A 25,689-nucleotide genomic window follows, 5' to 3' on the forward strand; every position below is an offset into this window, starting at 1 on the left:
GTTGAGTGAACTCACCTCACTGCATATCTACCTTTTCTGTTGAGTGAACTCACCTCACTGCATATAACTACGTTTGTGTTGAGTGAACTCAGCTGACTGCATCTAACTACCTGTTGTGTTCAGTGAACTCACCTCACTGCATATATAACTACCTTTGGGTTGAGTGAACTCACCTCACTGCACATAGCTACCTTTTGTGTTGAGTGAACTCACCTCACTGCATATATAACTACCTTTGGGTTGAGTGAACTCACCTCACTGCATATATAGCTACCTTTGGGTTGAGCAAACTCACCTCACTGCATATCTACCTTTTCTGTTGAGTGAACTCACCTCACTGCATATACCTAGCTTCCCCCCGAGATGGACAAAATGGACAAACCAGGTAGAGGAAGAGGTAGAGGAAGACCCAGAGGAAGGCCACCTGGCACTGGCAGGTCTGTGCGAGGTGGTGTTGCTGTGATCTCGTGTGGACCTGGACCAAAGTACAGTGCTCAGAAGAAGGCACGTGCCATCACTTCCCAAAATTGTGAGGACGTGCTCGAGTATTTAACACAGAAGACCTCATCTCCCGCAGCCAGTGCTACCAGCGCTAGTACAAGCACCACATCCGCTGCATTTGACACTTCGCAGGAGTTATTTGGTGGTGGTGGTGGTGGTGAAATCACTGATTCACAGCCACTACTGCAACAACAAGAAGAAGGGGCAGGTACACCACCTCATACGTCTGAGTTAGGTGGCGATAGTATGGACGTAATGTGTGAGGAGAGGCATGATGAACCACCTGAAGTTGGTGCAGTTGTGGAGTTGTCTGAGGAAAGCGAAGCTGGGCAGGAGGATTATGATGACGATTATACGGATGCCACGTATGTTCCCAATAGAGGAGATGACCAGGGGGACAGTTCAGAGGAGGAGCCAGAGAGGAGTAGGAGGAGATGACTCCATGATAGAAGCAGAGGGAGCTCGTCCTCAGAAACAGCTGGGGGCAGTGTCCGGCGCCATGTATCACCAGCTATGGCCAGCCAGCCAACATGCCCTTCAACGTCAGCTGCTGATGCCACCGTAGCACCATCACCCCAGGGGGGCTCAGCGGTTTGGAAATTTTTTAACGTGTGTGTCTCAGATCGGAGCAAAGCCATCTGTTGTCTCTGCCAGCAAAAATTGAGCCGTGGAAAGGCCAACTCTCACGTAGGGACAAGTGCCTTATGAAGGCACCTGGAGAGAAGGCATAAACAGCTATGGGAAGAACACCTGAGGAAAAGCAGCACCCCTCAAAAGACAAGCCACCCTCCTTCTCCTCTTCCTCCTTCAGGTGCATCGTCTTCATCCGCTTTCTCCCTTGAACCTTCACAGCCACCCTCCTTCACACCGCCTCTGCCCTTGAGCGGTTCCTGCTCCTCTGCCCACAGCAGTAGCCAGGTGTCCATGAAGGAAGTCTTTGAGCGGAAGAAGCCAATTTCGGCCAGTCACCCTCTTGCCCGGCGTCTGACAGCTGGTGTGGCGGAACTATTAGCTCGCCAGCTATTACCATACAAGCTCCTGGAGTCAGAGGCTTTCTGTAAATTTGTGGCCATTGGGACACCACAGTGGAAGATACCAGGCCGCACTTATTTTTCACGAAAGGCCATACCCAAACTGTACCATGCAGTTCAGAGGCAAGTGGTGTCATCTATTGCGAAGAGCGTTGGGTCAAGGGTCCACCTGACCACGGATGCCTAGTCTGCCAAGCACGGGCAGGGCCGCTACATTACGTACACAGCCCATTGGGTCAACCTGGTGACCGATGGCAGCAACCAGCAAGCAGGGAGTACGTGGCTGTTCAGCGGACCGACTTGTCACACCTCCACGGCTTGCAGGCAGGCCTCCTGCCACCTCCTCTCTTTCTTCTTCAGATACATCTTCTTCGCTGTCAACCTCCTCAGCCATCTCCTCTTCCTCTCCAGCTACACAGCCCCTTCTCCCCAGAGCCTACGCTGCATGCCAGGTACGACGGTGTCACACAATTTTAGACATGTCTTGCCTCAAAGCAGAGAGTCACACTGGAGCAGCTCTCCTGGCTGCTCTTAACAAACAGGTGGAGCAATGGCTGACCCCGCACCAGCTGGAGATGTGGTAACGTGGTGTGTGACAACGGCAGCAATCTCCTTTGCGTATCACAATGAAGCAATGACCGCCGGCTATATGAGTGTCTCGGGTGGGGGTGGCACACCAAAAATAATAAGGTCGTTGTTTCATTGTGGTCAGACCAAATTTGATTAGCTGGACAGTCACTGTTCTGTCATTCAGTTACATCAGCCGGGCGACCATATGGGCTGAAAAGCCACCATCACCTGCACTCTCGTCATGGTGCGCACCAGTCCAGCACGCCCATCACTACACAAATGGCTGTTTGCAGTCACTGCATACCTTTCACTGCATCTGTGACTGCACATTATACCTGGCTGGCAGTCAGTGCATAACTTGCACTTGAATGGATACAGTTTTAAACAATTGAAAAATACAACCATCTACATTTTAAAACAATTTAAAAATACAACCATCTACATTTTCAAACAATTTACAAATACAACCATCTACATTTTAAAACAATTGAAAAATACAACCATCTACATTTTCAAACAATTTAAAAATACAACCATCTACAGTTTCAAACAATTGAAAAAAAAGGCAGAAAACTTGCCCTCCGTAAAACATTCTTGGCAAATGCTTTCGACTTGGTTTGTCTTCCGCTGGGTCAAGGGTCCATCTGATCACAGATGCCTGGTCTGCAAAGCACGGTCAGGGCAGCTACAGCATGGGTCTCAGCAGGCTTCCACTTCGGGCCGGAATCTAACCTTCATTCCCCGCCCATTACCCAATGGCAGATGGCAGACTTGCCCTCCATAATGGATTCCCGTTAAAGGATCTAAAGTTGATTCATTACAATTAGGGCCTCAAAAGTCCTCCTGAGTCCTTTATTGTTATTTTTGGTTACTACCTCGGGGCGGGCGTGCATGCCTGCCTGCTGCCCTCCTTGCCTGTGTAGTGGTAGCCGTTGCTCAGGCTCCACACTGGATTCCACCCCTCATTCCCCGGCCATTACCCGGGGTCACAAATGGCAGACTTGCCCGCCTCCATATGATTCTCATGAAAGAAATGTGGTGTCATCTTTGCCCGCCATAACTGGTTCTTGTTAAAGGATTTAAAGTACATTCATGTCAAATACAGCAAGCCCTTGATAGTCCTCCTGTATTGTTATTTTTGGTCACTACCTCGGGGCGGGCGTGCATGCCTGACTGCTGCCCTCCTTGGATGTGTAGTGGTAGCCGTTGCTCAGGCTCCACACCGGATTCCATCCCTCATTCCCCGGCCATTACCCGGGGTCACAATGCCAGACTTGCCCGCCTCCATAGGATTCTTATTGTAGCGGTACTGAACAAGTACACAGCAAGTAGAAAATGTAATTTAAAAACAAAACGTAAGCTTTTTAACAATGCCATGAAAAGTTGAGAAGGCAGTCATACATTACCTGACATCACTGAGTGAGGAAGAGCAATCTCGCCATGTTGCGCAGTAGTCCAGCATGGCCGTCATTACACAAACAGCTGGTAACTTGCGGTGCGTTACACAGTTCGTTTGGTGCGTCAGTGTGAAGCAGTACTCTAATTACACTACCTGATTGATGTATACACATGCAAGATGTTTGAAAGCACGTTAGGCCTGCAATTTAGCATTCAATGTGATTTCTGCCCTTAAAACGCTGTTTTGCTTCACATCCAGATTTTTCCCCGGGACTTTTGGCGTGTATCCCACTCCGCCATGCCCCCCTCCAGGTGTTAGACCCCTTGAAACATCTTTTCCATCACTTTTGTGGCCAGCATAATTTTTTCTATTTTTCAAAGTTCGCCTCCCCATTGAAGTCTATTGCGGTTCGTGAACTTTTCCGCGAACCGAACCTTCCGCGGAAGTTCGCGAACCCGGTTCGCGGACCTAAAATCGGAGGTTCGGCCCATCACTATCAGAGATAACACGCCAAAGTTAATATGCCTTATCAGAGTAGCATAGCGAACTTATGCCTGCTAATTGGCAATGACGAGAGCTCCACTCGTCCTGCCCTGAGCCCCTGCGGGTTCGTAACACTCGCTATGCTACTCTGATAAGGCTTGTTAATTTTGCTAAGGCGTGCTAACTTTGATAAGGTGTGCTATTTGTCTTAGTGAATCAAGCCCCATGATCTATCCATACATAAATATCTATATTTCATACTGGTGTTCCAGTCTTCAATACTTTTTCAATTTTACGTTTTAATTTCCCTGGCGTATTAAGAACCTACTAACTTTTGTGAAAACAAATCACTGACACGTATAACTTACATTTTTCATTCTTTTTGTACAATAAAATACATTGCAGATTTATTGTACTACTCAGCAGAAAGCAATTTATGTAATAGCTCTTATGCCATGAATTGTTGGTTCCACAATGACATAACGTGCGCAACTATTCACATCAATCAGCTTTTTAACTGTGAAAAAGAACCTGTTTGTTCAACAGAAAGTCATTTGAAAGAATGGTGAAAAAGTATTCATCAGCTGTTGAAAATAAACTCTTGCGAACAGGTAGTTATTTAATCGCTGCTTTATAGAAAAGTAATTCTACTTCTCTGTACTTTATTTTACCCTTTACAACCCATTCACAGTACTACACGCTTCACATGCACTTCCTCCTGCAGCTAATCTGCCTGTAAGGCTGGTTGGACGTGTATTTCCATCTGTTAGACTCAGCTTGGGAGGAAACCAACAGAGTACCAGCACAATGCTCTTATTGATGCTCTAGTCCAGGCATGGGCAAACTCGGCCCTCCAGCTGTTATGGAACTACAAGTCCCACAATGCATTTGCCTTTATGAGTCATGACTGTGGCTGTCAGACTCCTGCAATGCATTGTGGGACTTGTAGTTCCTTAACAGCTGGAGGGCCAAGTTTGCCCATGCCTGCTCTAGTCTAACACAGATGTAGACCACAAGACCCATGGGCTATCCTTGCCTGCATGGGGGACAAGGGGTTAAAGAAGTTTTTTTTTTCATTTCCCACACTCTGCACATATATAAAAAAATGATATACATGTTGATGTGTTACCTCTCATTTTACCACATTTAAACTGCAACTTTTTTCTGCTAATTTTAGCATTGCTTTTTTTCAAAAACTAAAAGGTGTTTTTTATTTTTTTCCCCTCTTGTTCCCACTGTCCTCCTTAACATACCCTGCAAATTTGGTGCTTGTACCACTACCGGGGCTTTGCTATTAACCGCTAATTATATATATATTGGCAGTCGTAATTTGGTCTCATAATTTTGCATACAGTGCGTATTTTTTGACTCGCAAGCTAATTCGAATTGAAGCAGCGATTCAATTCATAATTCAAATTACGATCGAATCAATATCGCATGAGGTTCATGGGCATAACAACAGGGGCTGCAGCCCCTGCGCCCCCCGGGGGCATGCTCAGGGCCGTTTTGGGGGGCTGGAGGGGTCGCAGCATGAGGGGAAAGCTATGGCCACACTCAGCGGGGAGGGGGGGCGGTCCCTCTCTCACCTTGGGCTCTCCCCTCTGCGCTCCCCTCTAGAGTTGGGCCGAACCTCCGATTTTCGGTTCGCGAACCGGGTTCGCGAACTTTCGCGAAAGGTTCGGTTCGCGTTAAAGTTCGCGAACCGCAATAGACTTCAATGGGGATGCGAACTTTGAAAAAAAAAAATAATTATGCTGGCCACAAAAGTGATGGAAAAGATGTTTCAAGGGGTCTAACACCTGGAGGGGGGGATGGCGGACTGGGATACATGCCAAAAGTCCCCGGGAAAAATCTGGATTTGACGCAAAGCAGCGTTTTAAGGGCAGAAATCACATTGAATGCTAAATGACAGGCCTAAAGTGCTTTCAAACATCTTGCATGTGTATACATCAATCAGGTAGTGTAATTAAGGTACTGCTTCACACTGACACACCAAACTCATCGTGTAACGCACCGCAAACAGCTGTTTGTGTAGTGACGGCCGTGCTTTACTGGTGCGCACCATGGCGAGAGTGCAGGTTTTGGTGGCTTTACAGCCCATATGGTCACCTGGCTGATGTAGCTGAATGACAGAACAGTGACTGTCCAGCTGATCAAATTTGGTCTGACCACAATGAGGCAACGACCTTATTATCGTGGGTGTGCCCCCCGAGACACTCATCTAGGCGCCGGTCATTGCTCCATTGTGATACGCAAGCCCCTTCACCACGGCAAGGTAATGATCACGAAGGGGAATGGGCGCATGTACATGCCTTTTCTTTTGTTGTTGCAGCTGCCCGCAGTGCAGCCAGAAAAATTAGGCAGTCATGTACACGCACCCGAAAAATTATTACAGCGGCCGCTGCTAGCAGCGGCCTAAAAAATTCAGCAATCCGCCTGGAGTCCCGGACCCTGTTGGTGGTGGCGGAGAAGGTAGTCAAGCGGCCTGCAGGCAGACATGCTGTGTGGAGGGACTGGGAGCGACTTAGTCTTCTTGGGGCAGGCCAGGCAGCCAGTCACACGGCGTGCAGGCAGAGATGCTGTATGTGCGGGGACTGACTTAGTCTTGGGGCGGGCAGCAGCCCTCCGGGATCCATGCCTCATTCATTTTGATAAAGGTGAGGTACTTAACACTTTTGTGACTTAGGCGACTTCTCTTCTCTGTGACAATGCCTCCAGCTGCGCTGAAGGTCCTTTCTGAGAGGACGCTTGCGGCAGGGCAGGAGAGAAGTTGGATGGCAAATTGGGACAGCTCTGGCCACAGGTCAAGCCTGCGCACCCAGTAGTTCAAGGGTTCCTCATCGCTGTTCACAGCAGTGTCTACATCCACACTTAAGGCCAGGTAGTCGGCTACCTGCCGTTCCAGGCGTTGGTGGAGGGTGGATCCGGAAGGGCTACGGCGAGGCGTTGGACTAAAGAACGTCCGCATGTCCGACATCACCATGAGATCGCTGGAGCGTCCTGTCTTTGACTGCGTGGACACGGGAGGAGGATTAGTGGCAGTGGTACCTTGCTGGCGTTGTGCCGTCACATCACCCTTAAAGGCATTGTAAAGCATAGTTGACAGCTGGTTCTGCATGTGCTGCATCCTTTCCACCTTCCGGTGAGTTGGTAACAGGTCCGCCACTTTGTGCCTGTACCGAGGGTCTAGTAGTGTGGCCACCCAGTACAGCTCATTCCCCTTGAGGTTTTTTATACGGGGGTCCCTCAACAGGCAGGACAGCATAAAAGACGACATCTGCACAAAGTCGGATCCAGTACCCTCCATCTCCTCTTGCTCTTCCTCAGTGACGTCAGGTAAGTCAACCTCCTCCCCCCAGCCGCGAACAATACCACGGGAAGGTTGAGCAGCACAAGCCCCTTGCGATGCCTGCTGAGGTTGTTCTCCTGCCGCTGTCCCCTCCTCCTCCTCCTCCTCCCCCAAAGAAACACCTTGCTCATCATCCTCTGAGTCTGATTCGTCTTCTGCACACGACTTCTCTTCTTCCTCCTCCTCCCCCCTCTGTGCTGCCGCAGGTGTTGAGGAAACAGCTGGGTCTGATGAAAATTGGTCCCATGCCTGTTCCTGCCGTAACGGTTCCTGGTCACGCTCATTCGCAGCTTCATCCGCCACTCTACGCACAGCACGCTCCAAGAAGTAAGCGTAGGGAATTAAGTCGCTGATGGTGCCCTCACTGCGGCTCACCAGGTTGGTCACCTCCTCAAACGGCCGCATGAGCCTGCATGCATTCTCCATCAGTGTCCAGTTGTCGGGCCAGAACATCCCCATCTTCCCAGACTGTTTCATTCTACTCCAGTTGTAGAGGTAGTGGGTCACGGCTTTCTTCTGTTCTAGCAGGCGGGAGAACATGAGCAGGGTCGAGTTCCAGCGAGTCGGGCTATCGCAAATGAGGCGTCTCACCGGCATGTTGTTTTTGCGCTGAATTTCCGCAAAGCGTGCCATGGCTGTGTAAGACCGCCTCAAATGCCCACAGAACTTCCTGGCCTGCTTCAGGACATTCGCTAAGCCAGGGTACTTTGCCACAAATCTTTGAACCACTAGATTCATGACATGTGCCATGCAGGGTATGTGTGTCAGCTTCCCCATATGCAAAGCGGCAAGCAGATTGCTGCCGTTGTCGCACACCACGTTGCCTATCTCCAGGTGGTGCGGGGTCAGCCACTCATCCACCTGTTTCTTAAGAGCAGCCAGGAGAGCTGCTCCAGTGTGACTCTCCGCTTTGAGACAAGCCATGTCTAAGATGGCGTGACACCGTCGTACCTGGCATGCAGCATAGGCCCTGCGGAGCTGGGGCTGTGTAGCTGGAGAGGAGAACTGCCACTCAGCCAAGGAGGAGGAGGACAGCGAAGAGCATGTAGCAGGAGGAGAGGAGGTGGCAGGAGGCCTGCCTGCAAGCCGTGGAGGTGTCACAATTTGGTCCGCTGCGCCCTGCTTGCCATCGTTCACCACCAGGTTCACCCAATGGGCTGTGTAGGTAATGTAGCGGCCCTGCCCGTGCTTGGCAGACCAGGCATCCGTGGTCAGGTGTACCCTTGACCCAACGCTCTTCGCAAGAGATGACACCACTTGCCTCTCAACTTCACGGTGCAGTTGGGGTATGGCCTTTCTCGAAAAATAAGTGCGGCCTGGCATCTTCCACTGCGGTGTTCCGATGGCCACAAATTTACGGAAGGCCTCAGAGTCCACCAGCCGGTATGGTAACAGCTGCCGAGCTAACAGTTCCGCCACGCCAGCTGTCAGACGGCGGGCAAGGGGGTGACTGGCCGAAATTGGCTTCTTCCGCTCAAACATTTCCTTCACGGACACCTGACTGCTGCTGTGGGCAGAGGAGCAGGAAGCGCTCAAGGGCAGAGGCGGAGTGGAGGAGGGTGCCTGTGAAGGTGGAAGGGAGAAAGCGGCAGAAGCAGATAATGCACCTGATGGAGGAGGAAGAGGAGAAGGAGGGTGGCTTTGCTTTTGTGTGCTGCTGCTGCTTTTGCTCAGGTGGCCATCCCATTGCTGTTTGTGCCTTTTCTCCAGGTGCCTTCGTAAGGCACTTGTCCCTACGTGAGTGTTGGCCTTTCCACGGCTCAATTTTTGTTGGCAGAGCGAGCAGATGGCTTTGGTCCGATCTGAGGCACACACATTAAAAAATTTCCACACCGCTGAGCCACCCTGGGATGTGGGCACTATGGGGACCTCAGCAGCTGATGCTGAAGGGCAAGTTGGCTGGCTGTACATAGGTGGCAATACATGGTGCCGGACACTGCCACCAGCTGTTTCTGACGAAGAGCTGCCCCAGCTTCTTTCAGCAACTTCTCTCCTCCTCCTACTCTCTGACTCCCCCTCTGAACTGTCCCCCTCTTCATCTCCTCTATTGGGTACATACAGAGGATCCCTATCATCGTCATCATCGTAATCATCCTGCCCAGCTTCGCTTGCCTCAGACAAATCCAAACATGCACCAACATCAGTAGGTCCTTCATCCTCCTTACACGTTACATCCATAATGTTGCCGCGTAACTCAGACATATGAGCTGGTGAAAATTCATCTGGCTGTAACAACAATGGCTGTGCATCAGTGTTTTCACCACTAAATAATTCTTGCGAAGTGTCAAATGCAGCGGAAGTGGTGCTAGTAGTAGCACTGGTGGCTGAGCAAGATGAGGTGTTCTGTGTCGCTAAATACTCAACCACGTCCTGACAATCTTGGGAGGTGATGGGACGTGCCTTCTTCCGAGCACTGTACTGTGGGCCAGGTCCACACGAAATTACATTTACACGACCTCGCGCAGACCTGCCGGGTGGCCTTCCTCTGGCTCTGCCACTACCTCTTCCTATACCTGTTTTGTCCATATCGGGTATGCACGGAGTGGTATATCACACTGCGTGCACTCACGTAGGTAGGTGGGTTCACTTAACTGCACAGGTATGCGCACTGATGCGGTGGGTTCACTGAACAGAACAGGTATACAGTGGCGGGTTCACAGAACAGGTATGCAGTGGCGGGTCCACTGAACAGAACAGGTATGCAGTGGCGGGTTCACTAAACAGAACAGGTATACAGTGGCGGTTCACTAAACAGAACAGGTATGCAGTGGCGGGTCCACTGAACAGAACAGGTATGCAGTGGCGGGTTCACTTAACTGCACAGGTATGCGCACTGATGCGGTGGGTTCACTGAACAGAACAGGTATGCAGTGGCGGGTTCACTAAACAGAACAGGTATACAGTGGCGGTTCACTAAACAGAACAGGTAAGCAGTGGCGGGTCCACTGAACAGAACAGGTATGCAGTGGCGGGTTCACTAAACAGAACAGGTATGCAGTGGCGGGTTCACTAAACAGAACAGGTATACAGTGGCGGTTCACTAAACAGAACAGGTATGCAGTGGCGGGTCCACTGAACAGAACAGGTATGCAGTGGCGGGTTCACTAAACAGAACAGGTATGCGCACTGATGCGGTGGGTTCACTGAACAGAACAGGTATGCAGTGGCGGGTTCACTTAACTGCACAGGTATGCGCACTGATGCGGTGGGTTCACTGAACAGAACAGGTATGCAGTGGCGGGTTCACTTAACTGCACAGGTATGCGCACTGATGCGGTGGGTTCACTGAACAGAACAGGTATGCAGTGGCGGGTTCACTAAACAGAACAGGTATACAGTGGCGGTTCACTAAACAGAACAGGTATGCAGTGGCGGGTCCACTGAACAGAACAGGTATGCAGTGGCGGGTTCACTTAACTGCACAGGTATGCGCACTGATGCGGTGGGTTCACTGAACAGAACAGGTATGCAGTGGCGGGTTCACTAAACAGAACAACTGCACAGGTATGCGCACTGATGCGGTGGGTTCACTGAACAGAACAGGTATGCAGTGGCGGGTTCACTTAACTGCACAGGTATGCGCACTGATGCGGTGGGTTCACTGAACAGAACAGGTATGCAGTGGCGGGTTCACTTAACTGCACAGGTATGCGCACTGATGCGGTGGGTTCACTGAACAGAACAGGTATGCAGTGGCGGGTTCACTAAACAGAACAGGTATACAGTGGCGGTTCACTAAACAGAACAGGTAAGCAGTGGCGGGTCCACTGAACAGAACAGGTATGCAGTAGCGGGTTCACTTAACTGCACAGGTATGCGCACTGATGCGGTGGGTCCACTGAACAGAACAGGTATGCAGTGGCGGGTTCACTAAACAGAACAGGTATACAGTGGCGGGTCCACTGAACAGAACAGGTATGCAGTGGCGGGTTCACTGAACAGAACAGGTATGCAGTGGCGGGTCCACTGAACAGAACAGGTATGCAGTGGCGGGTTCACTAAACAGAACAGGTATACAGTGGCGGTTCACTAAACAGAACAGGTATACAGTGGCGGTCACTAAACAGAACAGGTATGCAGTGGCGGGTCCACTGAACAGAACAGGTATGCGCACTGATGCGGTGGGTTCACTGAACAGAACAGGTATGCAGTGGCGGGTTCACTAAACAGAACAGGTATACAGTGGCGGTTCACTAAACAGAACAGGTATGCAGTGGCGGGTCCACTGAACAGAACAGGTATGCAGTGGTGGGTTCACAGCACAGGTATGCAGTGGTGGGTTCACAGCACGGGTATGCAGTGGTGGGTTCACAGCACAGGTATGCAGTGGTGGGTTCAATGAACAGGTATACAGTGGCGGGTCCACTGAACAGAACAGGTATGCAGTGGTGGGTTCACAGCACAGGTATGCAGTGGTGGGTTCACAGCACAGGTATGCAGTGGTGGGTTCACAGAACAGGTATGCAGCCAGACAGGAACAAGCTAAGCCTAACTAATCTTTCCCTGAGAGACAGTCTGCAGCAGCTCGCCCTACTCTGACTAATGCAGGCACACGAGTGGCCGTAATGGCCGCCGCTGCCTGCCTTATATAAGGGGGGGTGGGGCTCCAGGGGCTAGTGTAGCCTAATTGGCTACACTGGGCCTGCTGACTGTGATGTAGAGGGTCAAAGTTGACCCTCCATGTGCATTATGGGGCGAACCGAACTTCCGCAAAGGTTCGCCTGCGGGACGCGAACGCGAACCACTGAAGTTCGCATGGAACCGTTCGCAGGCGAACTGTTCGGCCCAACTCTACTCCCCTCCAGCTTCAATAACCATATGTGTGCAGCGGCAGACAAACATACCTTCCATGCGCTCCAGCGTGGACGCTTCTCTCTCTAGTGTCTGACGCGACTTCCTTTATAAACAGGAAGTAGCGTCAGACACTAGAGAGAGAAGCGTCCACGCTGGAGCACACGGAAAGGTATGTTTGTCTGCCACTGCAAATATATAGTTATTGAAGCTGGAGGGGAGCGCAGAGGGGAGAGCCCGAGGTAAGGGAAGGGGGGGGGCCATCCCCCTCCCCGCCGAGTGTGGCCATAGCTTTCCCCTCATGCTGTGACCCCTCCAGCCCCCCAAAATGGCCCTGAGTGGGCCGGGGGGGAAGGGGGGCGCGTAAAGAATTTCTGCAGGGGGCCCCGGTGGGTCTTAGTTACGCCCCTGATGAGGTTGTAATCGAAACCACTTGAAGTTGAAACGCAGCCCTTACGAGCATCACTTCTGATGAACACAAAAACAACAGAGTGAGAGAATAAGCCTTCTGCAATAAAGGTGTTAGTAGAGTATTGCCGGTAGTCACCAATCAGATTTCATTTGTCAAGCAAAACAAGAATTTGGTTGCCATCGGCAACACAAATGCATTTCCTGTTGGGCTTCGCTGACCTGGGGGACCCAGTTATATCTAAATTTGTTTTGAGCTATTACTGCATCCAATAATGTTCACAAGAAAATCACTGCACGGAATGTCACTCCAAGCCATGCATCCATTCTCACCTGTCACTGCGGGAAGATCAGAGCTCCATTAACCACATTATTTATGCATAAACCGCACGTCTCGGGACGTCATCGCTGGCAGGAGTAAACTGAGCTGGTGAGGCTTTAATGATCTGGGCCACCCTGGCAAAGCTGATAAATGTATCCCTGCGGTGGATGTGGTAGAATCTGCGTATGATGTAGAATCTCTTTATTCACAGAACTGTCACACTGCTGCTGCTGAATGAGTTATTCTGCCAAGAGAGAGAGATACGTACGCTGGTCACAAGTCTCCTATATTATTATTGTAATGACCTCTTATAGCGGCAGTAGGGTGTTCAGTGACACGGTTCAAATAGCAAACCAAAGTAAAAAATTAACAAACTTCACCACTTAAGCTAAGGATCCAGCAGGATGGAAAGTGAACCTGAACAGAGTAAAATTATTTAACTACTTGCCAACTGCTCCACGCCAATTGGCGTGAGCAGTGCGGCAGCCCCAGGACCGCTCCACGGCCGTCTATGGGGCTAGCAGGAGATTGCGCGCACGCCGCGTGCGCATCTCCTGCTTGGGGGGGTGGAGCTCCGCCCCGCCTTCAGTCTCTGAGCGGCAGTAGCTGCTCGGGACACTGTTTAGACGGCAAAAACGCAGTCTAATTACTTTGTACAGCAATGTGATCTGCAGCAGCGTTGTACTGGGGACAGCCATGTGACACGGGGACAGGAAGTGATCCGCTGTAATAGGCTGAAGCCTATCACTGCCAATCGCAGTGATTGGTTGGCCAGGGGAGGGGAAAAAAATAGTAAATTGTATTACAAATTTCATTAAATAAATATTTACAAATAAAAAAAACAAACACCTGGGGGGCGATCAGACCCCACCAACAGAAAGCTCTGTTGGTGGGGAGAAAAGGGAGGGGGGGAATCACTCGTGTGCTGAGTTGTTCGGCCCTGCAGCTTGGCCTTAAAGCTGCAGTGTCCATTTTAGCAATAAATATCCTGGTCACTAGGGGGGGTTAACACCGCAGTCCTCAAGTGGTTAAAATAAACACATTATGTAGCTGCAAATGAATGTTTCATACTTACCTCACCGTTAGTTCCTCTCAGAAACTCACCATTTTCTCCTTACAACTATTCCTTCCCGTTCTGGCAAAAATGTTGTCAGAACTGTAATATATCAGTTTCTGTCAGGTTGTGATGTGCAAGTAATGTCCATGTTTCTCTATGGCTCAAGTGGGCGACATTACAGTTTAACAGTGTACTGACCAGAAAGCTGTTATGGGGTAACGGCCATTTTCGAAATGGAGGACGGAGAATTCTATTGATCACAATGGACAAACAGGATGCAGGAGAGGAACGAGATTGATGAATAGACTACACAGGAGGTAAGTATGACCTGTGTATGTTTATTTTGACTCTTAATTTTTAGTTCAGGGTTTCTTTAAAGACACCCAGTGCCTAAGTAGGACTGATCGTCATCAGCTGTACACATAGCACGATCGGCAGCTGAAACGCTCATTATCAGTGTCACAATTCATCTGGCTCCACTAACGTCATGATCTCCCTTCCATCTGGCTCCAGTGACAGATCTGTTGCCTCCATGATTTAGCGCGGACGGACCTCCACATGTGTTTGGCGTCTCTGCAGCTCCCACAGGCTCGCACGGACAAACTCCCTCCAGTGGGACGCTCAGCACCGCCTCTGAACCAGGAAGTGATTGACTGGTCCTGAGTCAATCGTTAGAGGCAGGCTTCAGCGTTCATTGGCTGACCACTGTGGGGAGATCTGATTGGTGCAAGTGCAGTGTAAAGGTCTAGTTGGCGGAGTAGCTAGTTGCTTGTGATAACGTTAGGCCGTTAGAGCTAGCTGCTGGGCATTCCTTGCTATTGTTTACTTTATTTAGGGTTAGGGCCGAGGCAGAGGCGAGAGAGGCTCCAGACTCAGGGCGCAGTGTAGAAGGGGACGCACAACTCACTCAGCTATCATTCCTCTATTTTGTTTGCAGCAGTGAGGAATAAGAAAAGGGGATACATGGCAGTGACTGCAAGTTAGATAACTAGAGATTAAGGTGTTGGGGACCCTGGGGCGCCTCTTATCAATCAGTCTGTGATTGGGGTGGGAGGGATGGAGGCGCGCACTTTTGTGTCTTAGCCTTGGGTGCTGGAGGACCCTGTCCCGACTCTGACTTTGTCTGAATCCTTGCCTGATACTTGACCATTCTATTGCCTACTGCCTGGACCAACTACTTCCTGTTCCTGACAACTCTCCTGTCTATACCTGTAACAGTCTGACGTGCATGTATGACCGCTGGCTTGCTGACTAGGAGATTGTTTACAATTAGGATTGGCTGTCATCTGATTCAGGTGTATGACCCCTTGCTTTCTGACTATGAAATTGTATGCAATTGTGATCTGACATCTGGGACTTTCCTGTATCATATCTCTGTGGGATCTCATGGTACCATTGCCTTAAAGAGAAACTCCGACCAAGAATTGAACTTCCTCTTTAAAGGCCTTCAGTCCCTATACCTTGCACAGTAAAGGCCTGGGTGAAACCATAGTCGGCCCTACTTGTCTCTTGTTCAAGCGGTAACTTTTTTTTTTTTTAAAGTGACATATTTGAAACTATAACAGCATGGCTCTTAATTATTAAATCTGCAGAGAGCTGCGATTCGGTACGATGTGGGAAATTACCAGTTGCGCCACTTATTTTGAGGAAGAGCCTGCAACTAAACTCACAGTGCATGTACTGCTATGAGCTGATATGCCTCAGGCAATGGCTGCATTGATTTCCATGAATCAGCAAGCAGTACAGCTTTACGGCCATAGATTTTGTGTGGAAGAAACCTTAAATAAATATAAGAATATTTAAGAATATTTTAGTCATATTTTTTATTTTAAGTATTAAAAAGCAAACAAAACAACCCACTGATGCCTAAAGCTTTGACTTGGGTACCGTGTCCATTTAGGAAACGAAGGCGACACTAGTGCTGATGCAAAGTAACATCCTAATTCCTCTTCTGTGTCAATACACAGCTATAGGTATGTATATATAGTACATGCTGCCATATCCCAAGATGCTGCAGGCCAGGTACTCATTTTTTTTTTTTTTACCCCCTCGTATGAATCAGAAGCAGCCTAAAAATGTTAATGGGCTGCAATTCTGCTTCCGAATTCTTATGCGGGGAAACAAAGCCTTGAGCTGGCCATACATCTATTGATTATGCAGCCCAATTGACTATCCAAATCAAACTTTTTATTGAATTGCATGAAAATTGGTGCTGCCCGCAACAAGCATGCTCGATTGACGATTCGACCAATTTCGGTCCAAAATCCGTCATATGTACCAATCAAGCATGCTGGAAAATCTTGGGCCGGCATGGTTGTGTGTGCGGCGGTAACAGCCTGTGATTTCGCAATACACGTGATGGCCCGCTGGCCGCCTATATGTAAATGTTATCCGCCCCCCCCCCCCATGTCCAGCTGCGATGACTCCCGGTCCGGTCTTCTCTACTGCTTCCCCAAAGCTCCATCAGGCGCATGTGTGACGTCACACATGTGCCATGTGCTATATGCGCCACCACATAGGGCGGCAGTGCACAGGGGAAGCAGTGCATGAGACCGGGAGCAGCTGGACAGTCGCAGCAACTACAGCAGGTGAGATTACAAAGCATGGGCACAGAGGGATTACATTTACATTTGGAGGGACATCGGCCAGGAGGCAGCAGCAGTGTCATGAGGCCAATTGCCGAGAGTTTTCATGCTGAACCCGATCGGAAATCGGCCTGCGGTATATGGGCAGAAAGAGATCTGTCTCCTGGTCGATCTGCCCGTACATTGCTAGATCTATGGCCACCTTAATGGGTGCCCTCTAATGATGCTATCTTGACTGTGCAATCGTAGCACTTATATGTGCATCCATCTGAAAATGGCGCCTGTGAATAATGGCGCACAGTGTTGCCGCTAATCTGTTTGCCGCTTATCGCTATTTAACGTTAAAGCCTTATTGTTATTTAGCGTTAAAGCCTTATCGTTATTTAGCGTTAACACACAGAACCCTCTCTGTACCTATCCCTAACCCCTAAACCCCCCCGGTGGTGCCGAACCCTAACCACCCTCCTGGTGGTGCCTAACCCTAACCACCCCCCCGGTGGTGCCTAACCCTAACCACCCCCCTGGTGGTGTATATTGTACTGTAACTATACCTAACCCTACTCTCCCACAGAACCCTCCATGTACCTAACCCTAACCACCCCCTTGGTGGTGCCTAACCCTAAGACCCCCCTGGTGGTGCCTAACCCTAAGACCCCCCCCCCCCAGTGGTGCCTAACCCTAACCTTGACAGTATTACATTAAATCCATTCACCGTTTTGCAGTTAAATAACGTCTGCAGTTTGGCTTATGTAGGACGCTATTGATAAATAACGTTAGTGTGTGCCGTTTTTCTTCTTTTTTCCCTGTGCGCCATTGTACGATAAATAGCGATAAGCGTATCTTTTTAATGCGGCGTCATTTTTATGCATAGGCTCTGTGCGCCATTATTCACTGATCCCCTTATATGTAAGATGAGAAACCGAAACCTAAAGTATCCATTGAAAGTCTTCTCACTCAGTTTACCCCTCTACTACATAGATTTAGTAAGATTGTACAATCTGTTGGTTGTAACTACATTATTACCTAAACTGTCTGCAGTATATTCATGCAACCACACGATGTCACTGTGTATGCAAAGTGCTGCAATGATTTCCTGTGTTCATTCTGTGTTCTCTGTTCTTAAGTAAGCTGCATTACCTGATGGTTGTGTATGATTTATCTCCACATGTTTTTCTTCAGTAAAGAGTTCTAACTTGTTAGACTGGGTGCCTATCTGTGTGTACAGAACACAATCACATCACAATCAAGACCCCTCTCAAAGCATTCTTCTCTCAGTTCTTCAACACCTCTTGAGGTGCCCATACATCAGTGTCAAACTCAAATACAAAGTTGGCCGAAATTGTACACTGGGCCGACCTCAATATCTCCTGGCCCTCTTTGTCCCTTATAAAGTACCCAGGTGTCTAATGGCCCTCCTTCAACCCCTATACAATTCCCTGGTTTCTATACAGTTTCCTGGTGTCTGGAGACCCCCACCCTCCCCTATACAGTTCCCTATTGCTTTCCCCCTATCTCCCCATATGGCTTCTCTGGTGTTCTAGGGCTTCACCATCAATATAGCTTCCCTGGTGGTCTATAGTGGGCCAAACATAATGCAAAGTGGGGAAACCACTTGAGGGCCAGATTTGGCTGGCGGGCTGGAGTTTGACATGCATGCCATACATGCAGAGCCGATTCTGTCATGAAGCAAGGTGAAATGCTTGCATCAGGCGCAGAGATTACAGGGGCAGCATTTTTGTACAGTGAGCGAGTTGAAGAGGTCATCATTGGGGAAAAGCAGCTTGTTGTGCTGCGTGAGGAGTCTGACAGTGAGTGAGGAGGGGGAAGGCAGGAGAGCAGCAGTGTTTCATTTGAATTAAATGAACCAGAGTAAATTGTTGGATGCTGTGCAATCACTCCAAATTGGGAGGGGGGGGGGGGCATCCTCACAAGTTTGCCTCGGGCAGCAAAAAGTTTAGGACCGGCCCTGCATACATGAATTGATTTTCCCATTTAACTGATTATCCCGAAATGTTCAATGTAGAAAGGGATCAATCAATCAATACCAAAAAACAGGTAGAAATGGTCAAACCAAAGACTTTTCCTGGAGATTGGGGACCACCAACAATGACACAGTAGTATTTTTGTTCTCCAGTAATATTCCTGAGTTACAGCATTCGATTTGTTCCACTGACAGAAATATTAGCTGCAGTAGAGAGCGTTATCTTCAGCGCAGATGCAAAAGAGCTTGGTTTTCTAGGCAGAGGACATAGAGGAGGCTTTCATTTAATAGCTGATTGCTGACATACTGAGTTTCACCAAATGAGTTTATAATGCATTAAAATTTTGGCCCGAGGCACTCAGAGCCTGTTATTAAGGGTGCATTGAACTCTGATAATGAACATCACACACAAGTCAACAGCTTTAGGAGGACTTTGAAATCCACTGAAGATTGTGAGATCATTTAAGAGTGAAATCTAACAAGCACATTGAAAGTCAGAGAGGGTTTTCCAGAGGTAGGTAACAAGAGTGTTATTGAGTAAAGGGCCAGCATGAAAGCCTTCTAATGAGGGTTCTCTATACTGAGAGGTCTAACCGGAGCTGTGTAATGATGATCTGTCGTTCCATACGCTGTACTAAGGCTAAATCTATAATGAGCACAGGCTATGTGGAAACGCCGGCATGAGGACACCTCGTCTTAATGTGATTCGAGGACTGCTTCATGCACCAAGGACATCAGATACCACAAGCAACTCCTTCTGCTAGCTTGTTGTTTTAAGTGGTTTACGTTATGGCAGTTCTCAGTGATCTACGAAAGGCCTTTATTTATCAGCAAATAAACCGTAATTATATACAACGAGCCACAGGATGCCATGCTATGCATGACAAAAGTAATCAAAGCAAACCTGAAGTGAAAAAAACGTATGATTTAATGAATTGTATGTGTAGTACGGATAATGAATAGAACATATAGAACATTAGTAGCAAAGAAAAAAGAGTCTCATATTTTTATTTTGTTATTTAGCTTTTTTTTTTTTTTTTTTTTATAACATTGCATTCTTCTCTCACAGCTGCAGTTTTAAAACCACACTCTGTCTTTTAAGCTATAAAAAAAAGCATACATAATGACCCTTTAAACTTTCCTGCTGTAAAACCTTATCTCAAGCTTTCTCTCGCTGTTTCTTGGCTGTTTAAAGTGGACCCAAATTAAAAATACAAGATTTCAGAAATACAATCTATTTTCTTTTTTGTCAGCTGCATGATGACAAATATATAATATTTTACATTTATTGGAGGAACTCCTCCCTTCCTTTCATATTGCCGGGACAGAATCTGGCAGACCGGTGGAGGAGATAAAAAACAAAAACAAAACACAGGCTGCTACTGATGATGTCACAGGGGAGGTGATCTCAGCTTGTGTGAGACTTCACATAGACGACGCCCCTGTGTGGAAGGGTAGCTGATGACAAACACACCCATGATCTAAAACCTCCTACTAAGCTCAGAAGTGATGGCTGCCACCTGTATAACCCTTGTTATGAAAAGAGAAGGGTGAAAAGCATGCACTGAAATGCTCATAGGCTTGAAGGAGTGTTTATTTATCTTTGTATGTGTCAGAATGGTGCAACTAAATATATTGAATTAAAAAAAAGTTTGGTTTGGGTCTGCTTTAAGTGCTTCAGAAAACAGGACTGTATTCCATGCAGTGGGCTGAATAGCTCAGAGAAGCTCTTTTGCATAGATAACTGTTTAAAAAAACCTCTTCCTGTACTGTAAAACAATATGAGACTCTTTTCTTTTCTACTTATGTTTTATTTCTTAGCTGTACTACATATACATCTCAGAAGTTTATTTTCACTTCCAATTTGCTTTAGTGGGATACTATTGCATATATGTAGTCAAATTTAAAAATACATGTGTACACATACTTAGAAGAAGTGCATTTCTCCCAGAGTAAAATACACTATAATTGACTTTTCTCCTATGTTGCTGTGACTTACAGTAGGTAGTAAAATTCTAACAGATCTGACAGGTTTTGGACTAGTCCATCTCACCATGGGGATTCTCTGTATCTCCCTTATACTTTACAAAAGTATTCCCTAAAAAAGATTTATACACCAATGTCAGCCTGCCTACTCTTTGGCACACTATTCTGGTAGTTGGACTGAACAAATGCCATTCAGTAAGTACTTCTGAAAATAAGAAAACCAAGATAATCGCCCATGAGGAGATGGACTGGTCCAAAACCTGTCAGCTCTGTCAGATTTGTACTCCTTACTGTAAGCAACACCAACATAGGGGAAAGGTAATTGAAAGTACATTTTAATTTGGGAGAAATGAAGGATGATCACACCGCGCCACTGACAGTTACCGAGTTGTCGTGCGTCGCCATAGAGTTGCATTGCTGCACGAACCATGCTGAAACGCAGTGCAGAGTTTCCGGCAGCCTTGCATCAATTTCGCTTCTTCCATCACACCACATTGCCATAGTTCAGGAGTCAGGAACCTTTTTGGCTGAGAGAGCCATAAACGCCACATATTTAAAAATGTAATTCTGTGAGAGCCATATGTTTCAACCTGGGACAGTGTGCATGCGCAGAAGAGGGCTCATGTCCCAGTTGCCATGGTGATGTGTATACAGTTGATCCGCCGGGCAGCGGAAGTGTCAGACACGTCTTCAGCTTCTCTTGGGTTTCATCAACATCAGCGATTTCCCCGAGAGCCAGACAGGAGAAATACCGACTAACAGCTTGTACAATTAGCTAGCTGACTTGGGGGTTGATTCACTTTGTAGGACGAGATCCCCTCACTTTGGCCTAATAGGCTGCCTGTTAAGTGACAGGCAGCCTATTGGGCCAATCAAAGTGCGAGGATCTTGTCCTGCAAAGTCACTGGACCTGACAGGGCCCAGAGGGGGACAACTGGAGGGGGACAATTGGGGGAAAGCGAGTAAGTTAGCAGTGCATGCTACAGCAGTAATGTGCCTACTTTGAAAATGCTACTTGTGCTGTCACACTAAGCTGCGCTGCTTGAGCCGTGTAGCTTAGTGAATCAACCACTAACTGTGAGCCAGATGTAGCCATCAAAAGAGCCACATTTGGCTCCTGAGCCATAGGTTCCCTACCCCTGCCATAGTGTGTAAGTCTCCATAAACTTACATTGCCCTTGCGAGTCGCGACAAGCTGCAGGAGGGGAGAGTACTATAAAGTGATGTGACGCAGGAAGTGTGAAAGAAGCCTCAATCTTTCAAATAATACGATGATCATAAAAATAATAACAATATTAATTATAGAAGCATAGAGCTTTGCTTATACAGTATACTTGCTTTATAAGTAAATAGAACTTAGCTCATTTTCTGTTCTACATAAATATGCCCTCCTCCTGAGTAATGATGATTGGCAGTTTAAATTGTATCTGAGTTCAATTTCACCTTTTCTCCTGAGTTTTCTCCTAGGAGATAATTTTTCATATTCTGCTTAATATAACTTTTCAGCACTCTGCAACTGAAAAGGTACCAAAACATAGGTGAGACAGTACTGTCAAAATTATTCTTAGTCTTTTCTTGCTTGCTGTTGGCTTAAAGAGGTACTGTAATGAAAATAACATAATTAATAAAATAGCTATTTATTTATTTTTCAAAATTCATCTATAGATTATTAAGTCAGTGCTTGCCCATTATAAAATCTTTCCTCTGATTACATTCTGAAATGTATCACTGGTGGTGACGTCTTAGAGAAAAAACTCCGACCAAGAATTGAACCTCGTCCCAATCAGTAGCTGATACCCCCTTTTACATGAGAAATCTATTCCTTTTCACAAACAGACCATCACGGGGCTCTCTATGGCTGATATTGTGGTGAAACCCCTCCCACAAGAAACTCTTGAGTACATACTCCTGGCAGTTTCCTGTCTGTGAACCTTGCTGCATTGTGGGAAGTAGCTGTTTACAGCTGTTTCCAACTGCTGAAAAAGCATGCAGCAGCTACATCACTGCCAACAGTAAAAATGTCACCATGTAATAAATGTCAGAATGTAAATCAGGGATTTAAAAGATTTTACAATGGGCAAACACTGACTAAATCATTTATACATAATTATTGTAAAAATGAAGCACTTTTTTTTTATTACATTATTTTCACTGGAGTTCCTCTTTTAGTTCTATGCACAAAGGGAGATTGCTTGGCAGTTTGAAAAAGCTGTTATTTCCCACAATGCAATGGGGTTCACAGACAGCAAACTGTCAGGACCATGGTTATGACATCACACTGTGGGAGGGGTTTCACCACAATATCACCCATATAGACCCCTTGATAATCTATCCAGGAAAAGGTAAAGATTTCTTGTGGGAAAGGGGGTATCAGCTACTGATTGGAATTAAGTCTAATCCTTGGTTCAAGTTCCTCTTTAAAAGGCTTTTTATTGATAACATGTGAAAATATCACCTAGGACAGGGGTGCCCAAATGGCCAAGGGCCATATCGCCATTCTTGAGAGTGCTAGGGGGCAGAACTAGCGGAATTTATACACAATTTGTGCTGATTGCTGTTAGGTATACTGTGACTGTGACTCTTTTTTAAAATACATGTTTTCCATGGGAAATAGGCCATATACCGTGCGCAGTTAGCATGTCCCTTTCAGGATGCAAGCATAGTGCTGCTGACCTGGTGGCATGTGCTAATCAGTGGCTGGTATTGCTAGTGGTGGCTGATAACCTACAGGTGACTGAGCAAAGTGGAGGCAGAGCGGCAATACAAGGTGGCCACTAAATATGGCACAACAGCTTCGACTTGCAGGCCGCATGGAATTAAAAATTGTAGAGACCTTCGAGGGCCACTAGAAAAGGCTCGTAAATTGTATTAACCCCTTTTATTTTCTCTTTTCGCCTGTATATGCCGCCTCCTAAATGCAGCCAGCACCTACCTCCTCTCCATGCAGACACTATATACAGCACGCTCTTCCATGCATAGCGCTCGTCTCAACTTCCTAAGCAGCAACTATCTAAGGTTGGTGCCTGTGTCCTTAATGGAAATCCAGTCCTGTCTGGGATTCTAAACATGATCTCTAGCGCAGAGAGGGATGAGAGCTATCCTTAGCAAGCTGGCCAAACCTACACACTGTCCACTGGGATAATGCCTATCTTTACCCAACCTACAGAGCTGCACAAGATGGTGACCTTCCAGGCAGTGGCATAACTACAATTCATGCCCCCCCCCCCTTGCAAAACTTTGATGGGGAGCCCAAATGTTCACACCCCTTCCCTTGCCTCCCCTTGGTGCTCTACATGGCCTTGAGGCCCATCTTACAAGGGTCATAAAACAAGTGTGGCCATCATAATCTTCACACCCAAGTGTAGCCACAAAAACATCTAAACTGAAGTATATTCCCCTGTATCGGAGGAAGGGAAGGTTAGTAGTTGGGTTCCCCCACAGCTCTGGGGCCCCCAGCTCCCTTCTAGTTACGCCCCTACTTCCAGGCTCTAGGTCACGGCAGACCTTCCTGAAAAGCTGTGGTCTCTAGCATTACTGATAGACTATGAGGACCCCCCACAAACCCGTTCTACTCTGCAGATATCATGCAGCTTGCTTTTTCGCGACCTTAGTTGAGCTTTGAACAAATCCCCCTCTATACTTTTCCTAGTCGGAAAGCTCTTCCTTCAATAGCTGAGATGATCTGGGCAAATATGATTAAGCGTTCGCTCCATTTAGGATGTGTTAATCTGCCCTCCTCCATCTCCCGTATTTTTCTTTCTTAATTAAAATGTCTTTATGATAAAGGCAGGTTGGTGTGATTCATTCTTCTCCCACACATTAGAGGAAGGATCCATTATCACCACCACCCTCCATGTAGACTGTGTGAAAAGGTGTCGGGTCAAAAGGGACCTTCTGTTTAATGAGGTCAGTCTAATTGTTTGGGCATCCTTTCACATTGAGTAATACATGGATCATCAGTGATACATGTCCTTACTTTTTCTCCTAATAGATTATTACCATTTACTTCCATAGAGTGAAGAAGTCTCATGTTAAGTCCTCTAAGCGTCTTAATCATTCAAGGTCACTAATGCTCATAAATATGTTTTATCTTATTAAAGCATTTAATACTGGAAAAAAAAGCTAAGCTGATTTCATACTAGGGAAAAGCTGAGGCTTCCCCAGAATATTAAGTTCACTTTTAAAAGCTTCAGCCAGCGACGTTAGTGAATGTCGCTTATGTGTTGGGATAATATTTGTTCCAAATTATTGCTTGTGCACGTCTGCTGCGTGCCAAGGTCTGTCATTTTCATTGACGCACAACCCAGCCCCCCTCATTACAAGAACCAGAGGAGAAGGACCAGGGGCGTAACTAGACTTAAAGGATACCCAAGGTGACCTGTGACATGATGAGATAGACATGGGTATGTACAGTGCCTAGCACACAATTAACTATGCTGTGTTCCTTTTTTTCTTTCTCTGCCAGAAAGAGTTAAATATCAGGTATGTAAGTGGCTGACTCAGTCCTGACTCAGACAGGAAGTGACTACAGTGTGACCCTCATAAGAAATTCCAACTATAAAACACTTTCCTAGCAGAAAATGTCTTCTGAGAGCAGGAAAGAGATAAAAAGGGTCAATAGTTCATAGATTTTAGCTCTGGCATACTTCAATGAATATGTCTTTTGGCAAAAACAATAAAATAGATAAAACTTAATTAGATTTAAATATAAAATAAAACTGTTAGGGTGCGAGACTCATGTGGAGGAATCTTAAGTGGTTAAAGGACCTTTTCATTGTTAGTTATAGGGATGTGTCGATAAACAACAGAAGAAAGGATTTTAACAGACTTCTCTTAGGCTTCTTTCACACTAAGACGTTGCGTTAGGTGCTACGTTAAGGTCGCATAACGTGCACCTAACGTAACGCATGGTGGTGGTGGCAGAGGACGTTAGCAAAGAGCCGCATCAAGTGGCTCTTTGATGTGTCCGTGATGCGTACTATAGTACGCATGCGCTGGTGGAGACCACGTGAGCGGAACACTCCGCATCACGTGGTCCCGCCAGTGACGTCAGCACAGTGCAGTGAATATTAATTAGCCATGTGGCTAATCACTGCGCCTGTGCAAGCAGGCTAACGCGGCAAAGCCGCTCTAACGCCGTAGCATGCTGCACTTTAGATTGACGTGCAGCGTTACAATGTAATGCAACGTGGGCACTGTGAACAGCCCATTGCAGTTACATTGCTG

The 25,689-nt window shown here is 47.3% G+C and overlaps 1 protein-coding gene across 11 annotated transcripts in view; it reads left to right on the plus strand.

The window, feature by feature from the left end:
* The window catches only part of LOC137521675 (serine/threonine-protein kinase BRSK2-like), a 427,652-nt gene that overhangs the window by 269,419 nt on the left and 132,544 nt on the right, over window positions 1–25,689 (plus strand). The window contains exon 1 of one of the 11 annotated variants that reach the window (XM_068241276.1): window positions 14,130–14,228. The exons of the other annotated variants lie outside the window; for them this stretch is intronic. Coding sequence (XP_068097377.1) covers window positions 14,209–14,228 — 20 coding nt within the window. The 5' untranslated portion in view covers window positions 14,130–14,208. Of the gene's footprint in view, window positions 1–14,129; window positions 14,229–25,689 lie in introns of those variants that run through there. 11 annotated transcript variants of the gene reach the window in all.

The sequence above is a fragment of the Hyperolius riggenbachi genome, chromosome 6, assembly GCF_040937935.1.
Source record: "Hyperolius riggenbachi isolate aHypRig1 chromosome 6, aHypRig1.pri, whole genome shotgun sequence".
Lineage (NCBI taxonomy): Eukaryota > Metazoa > Chordata > Amphibia > Anura > Hyperoliidae > Hyperolius > Hyperolius riggenbachi.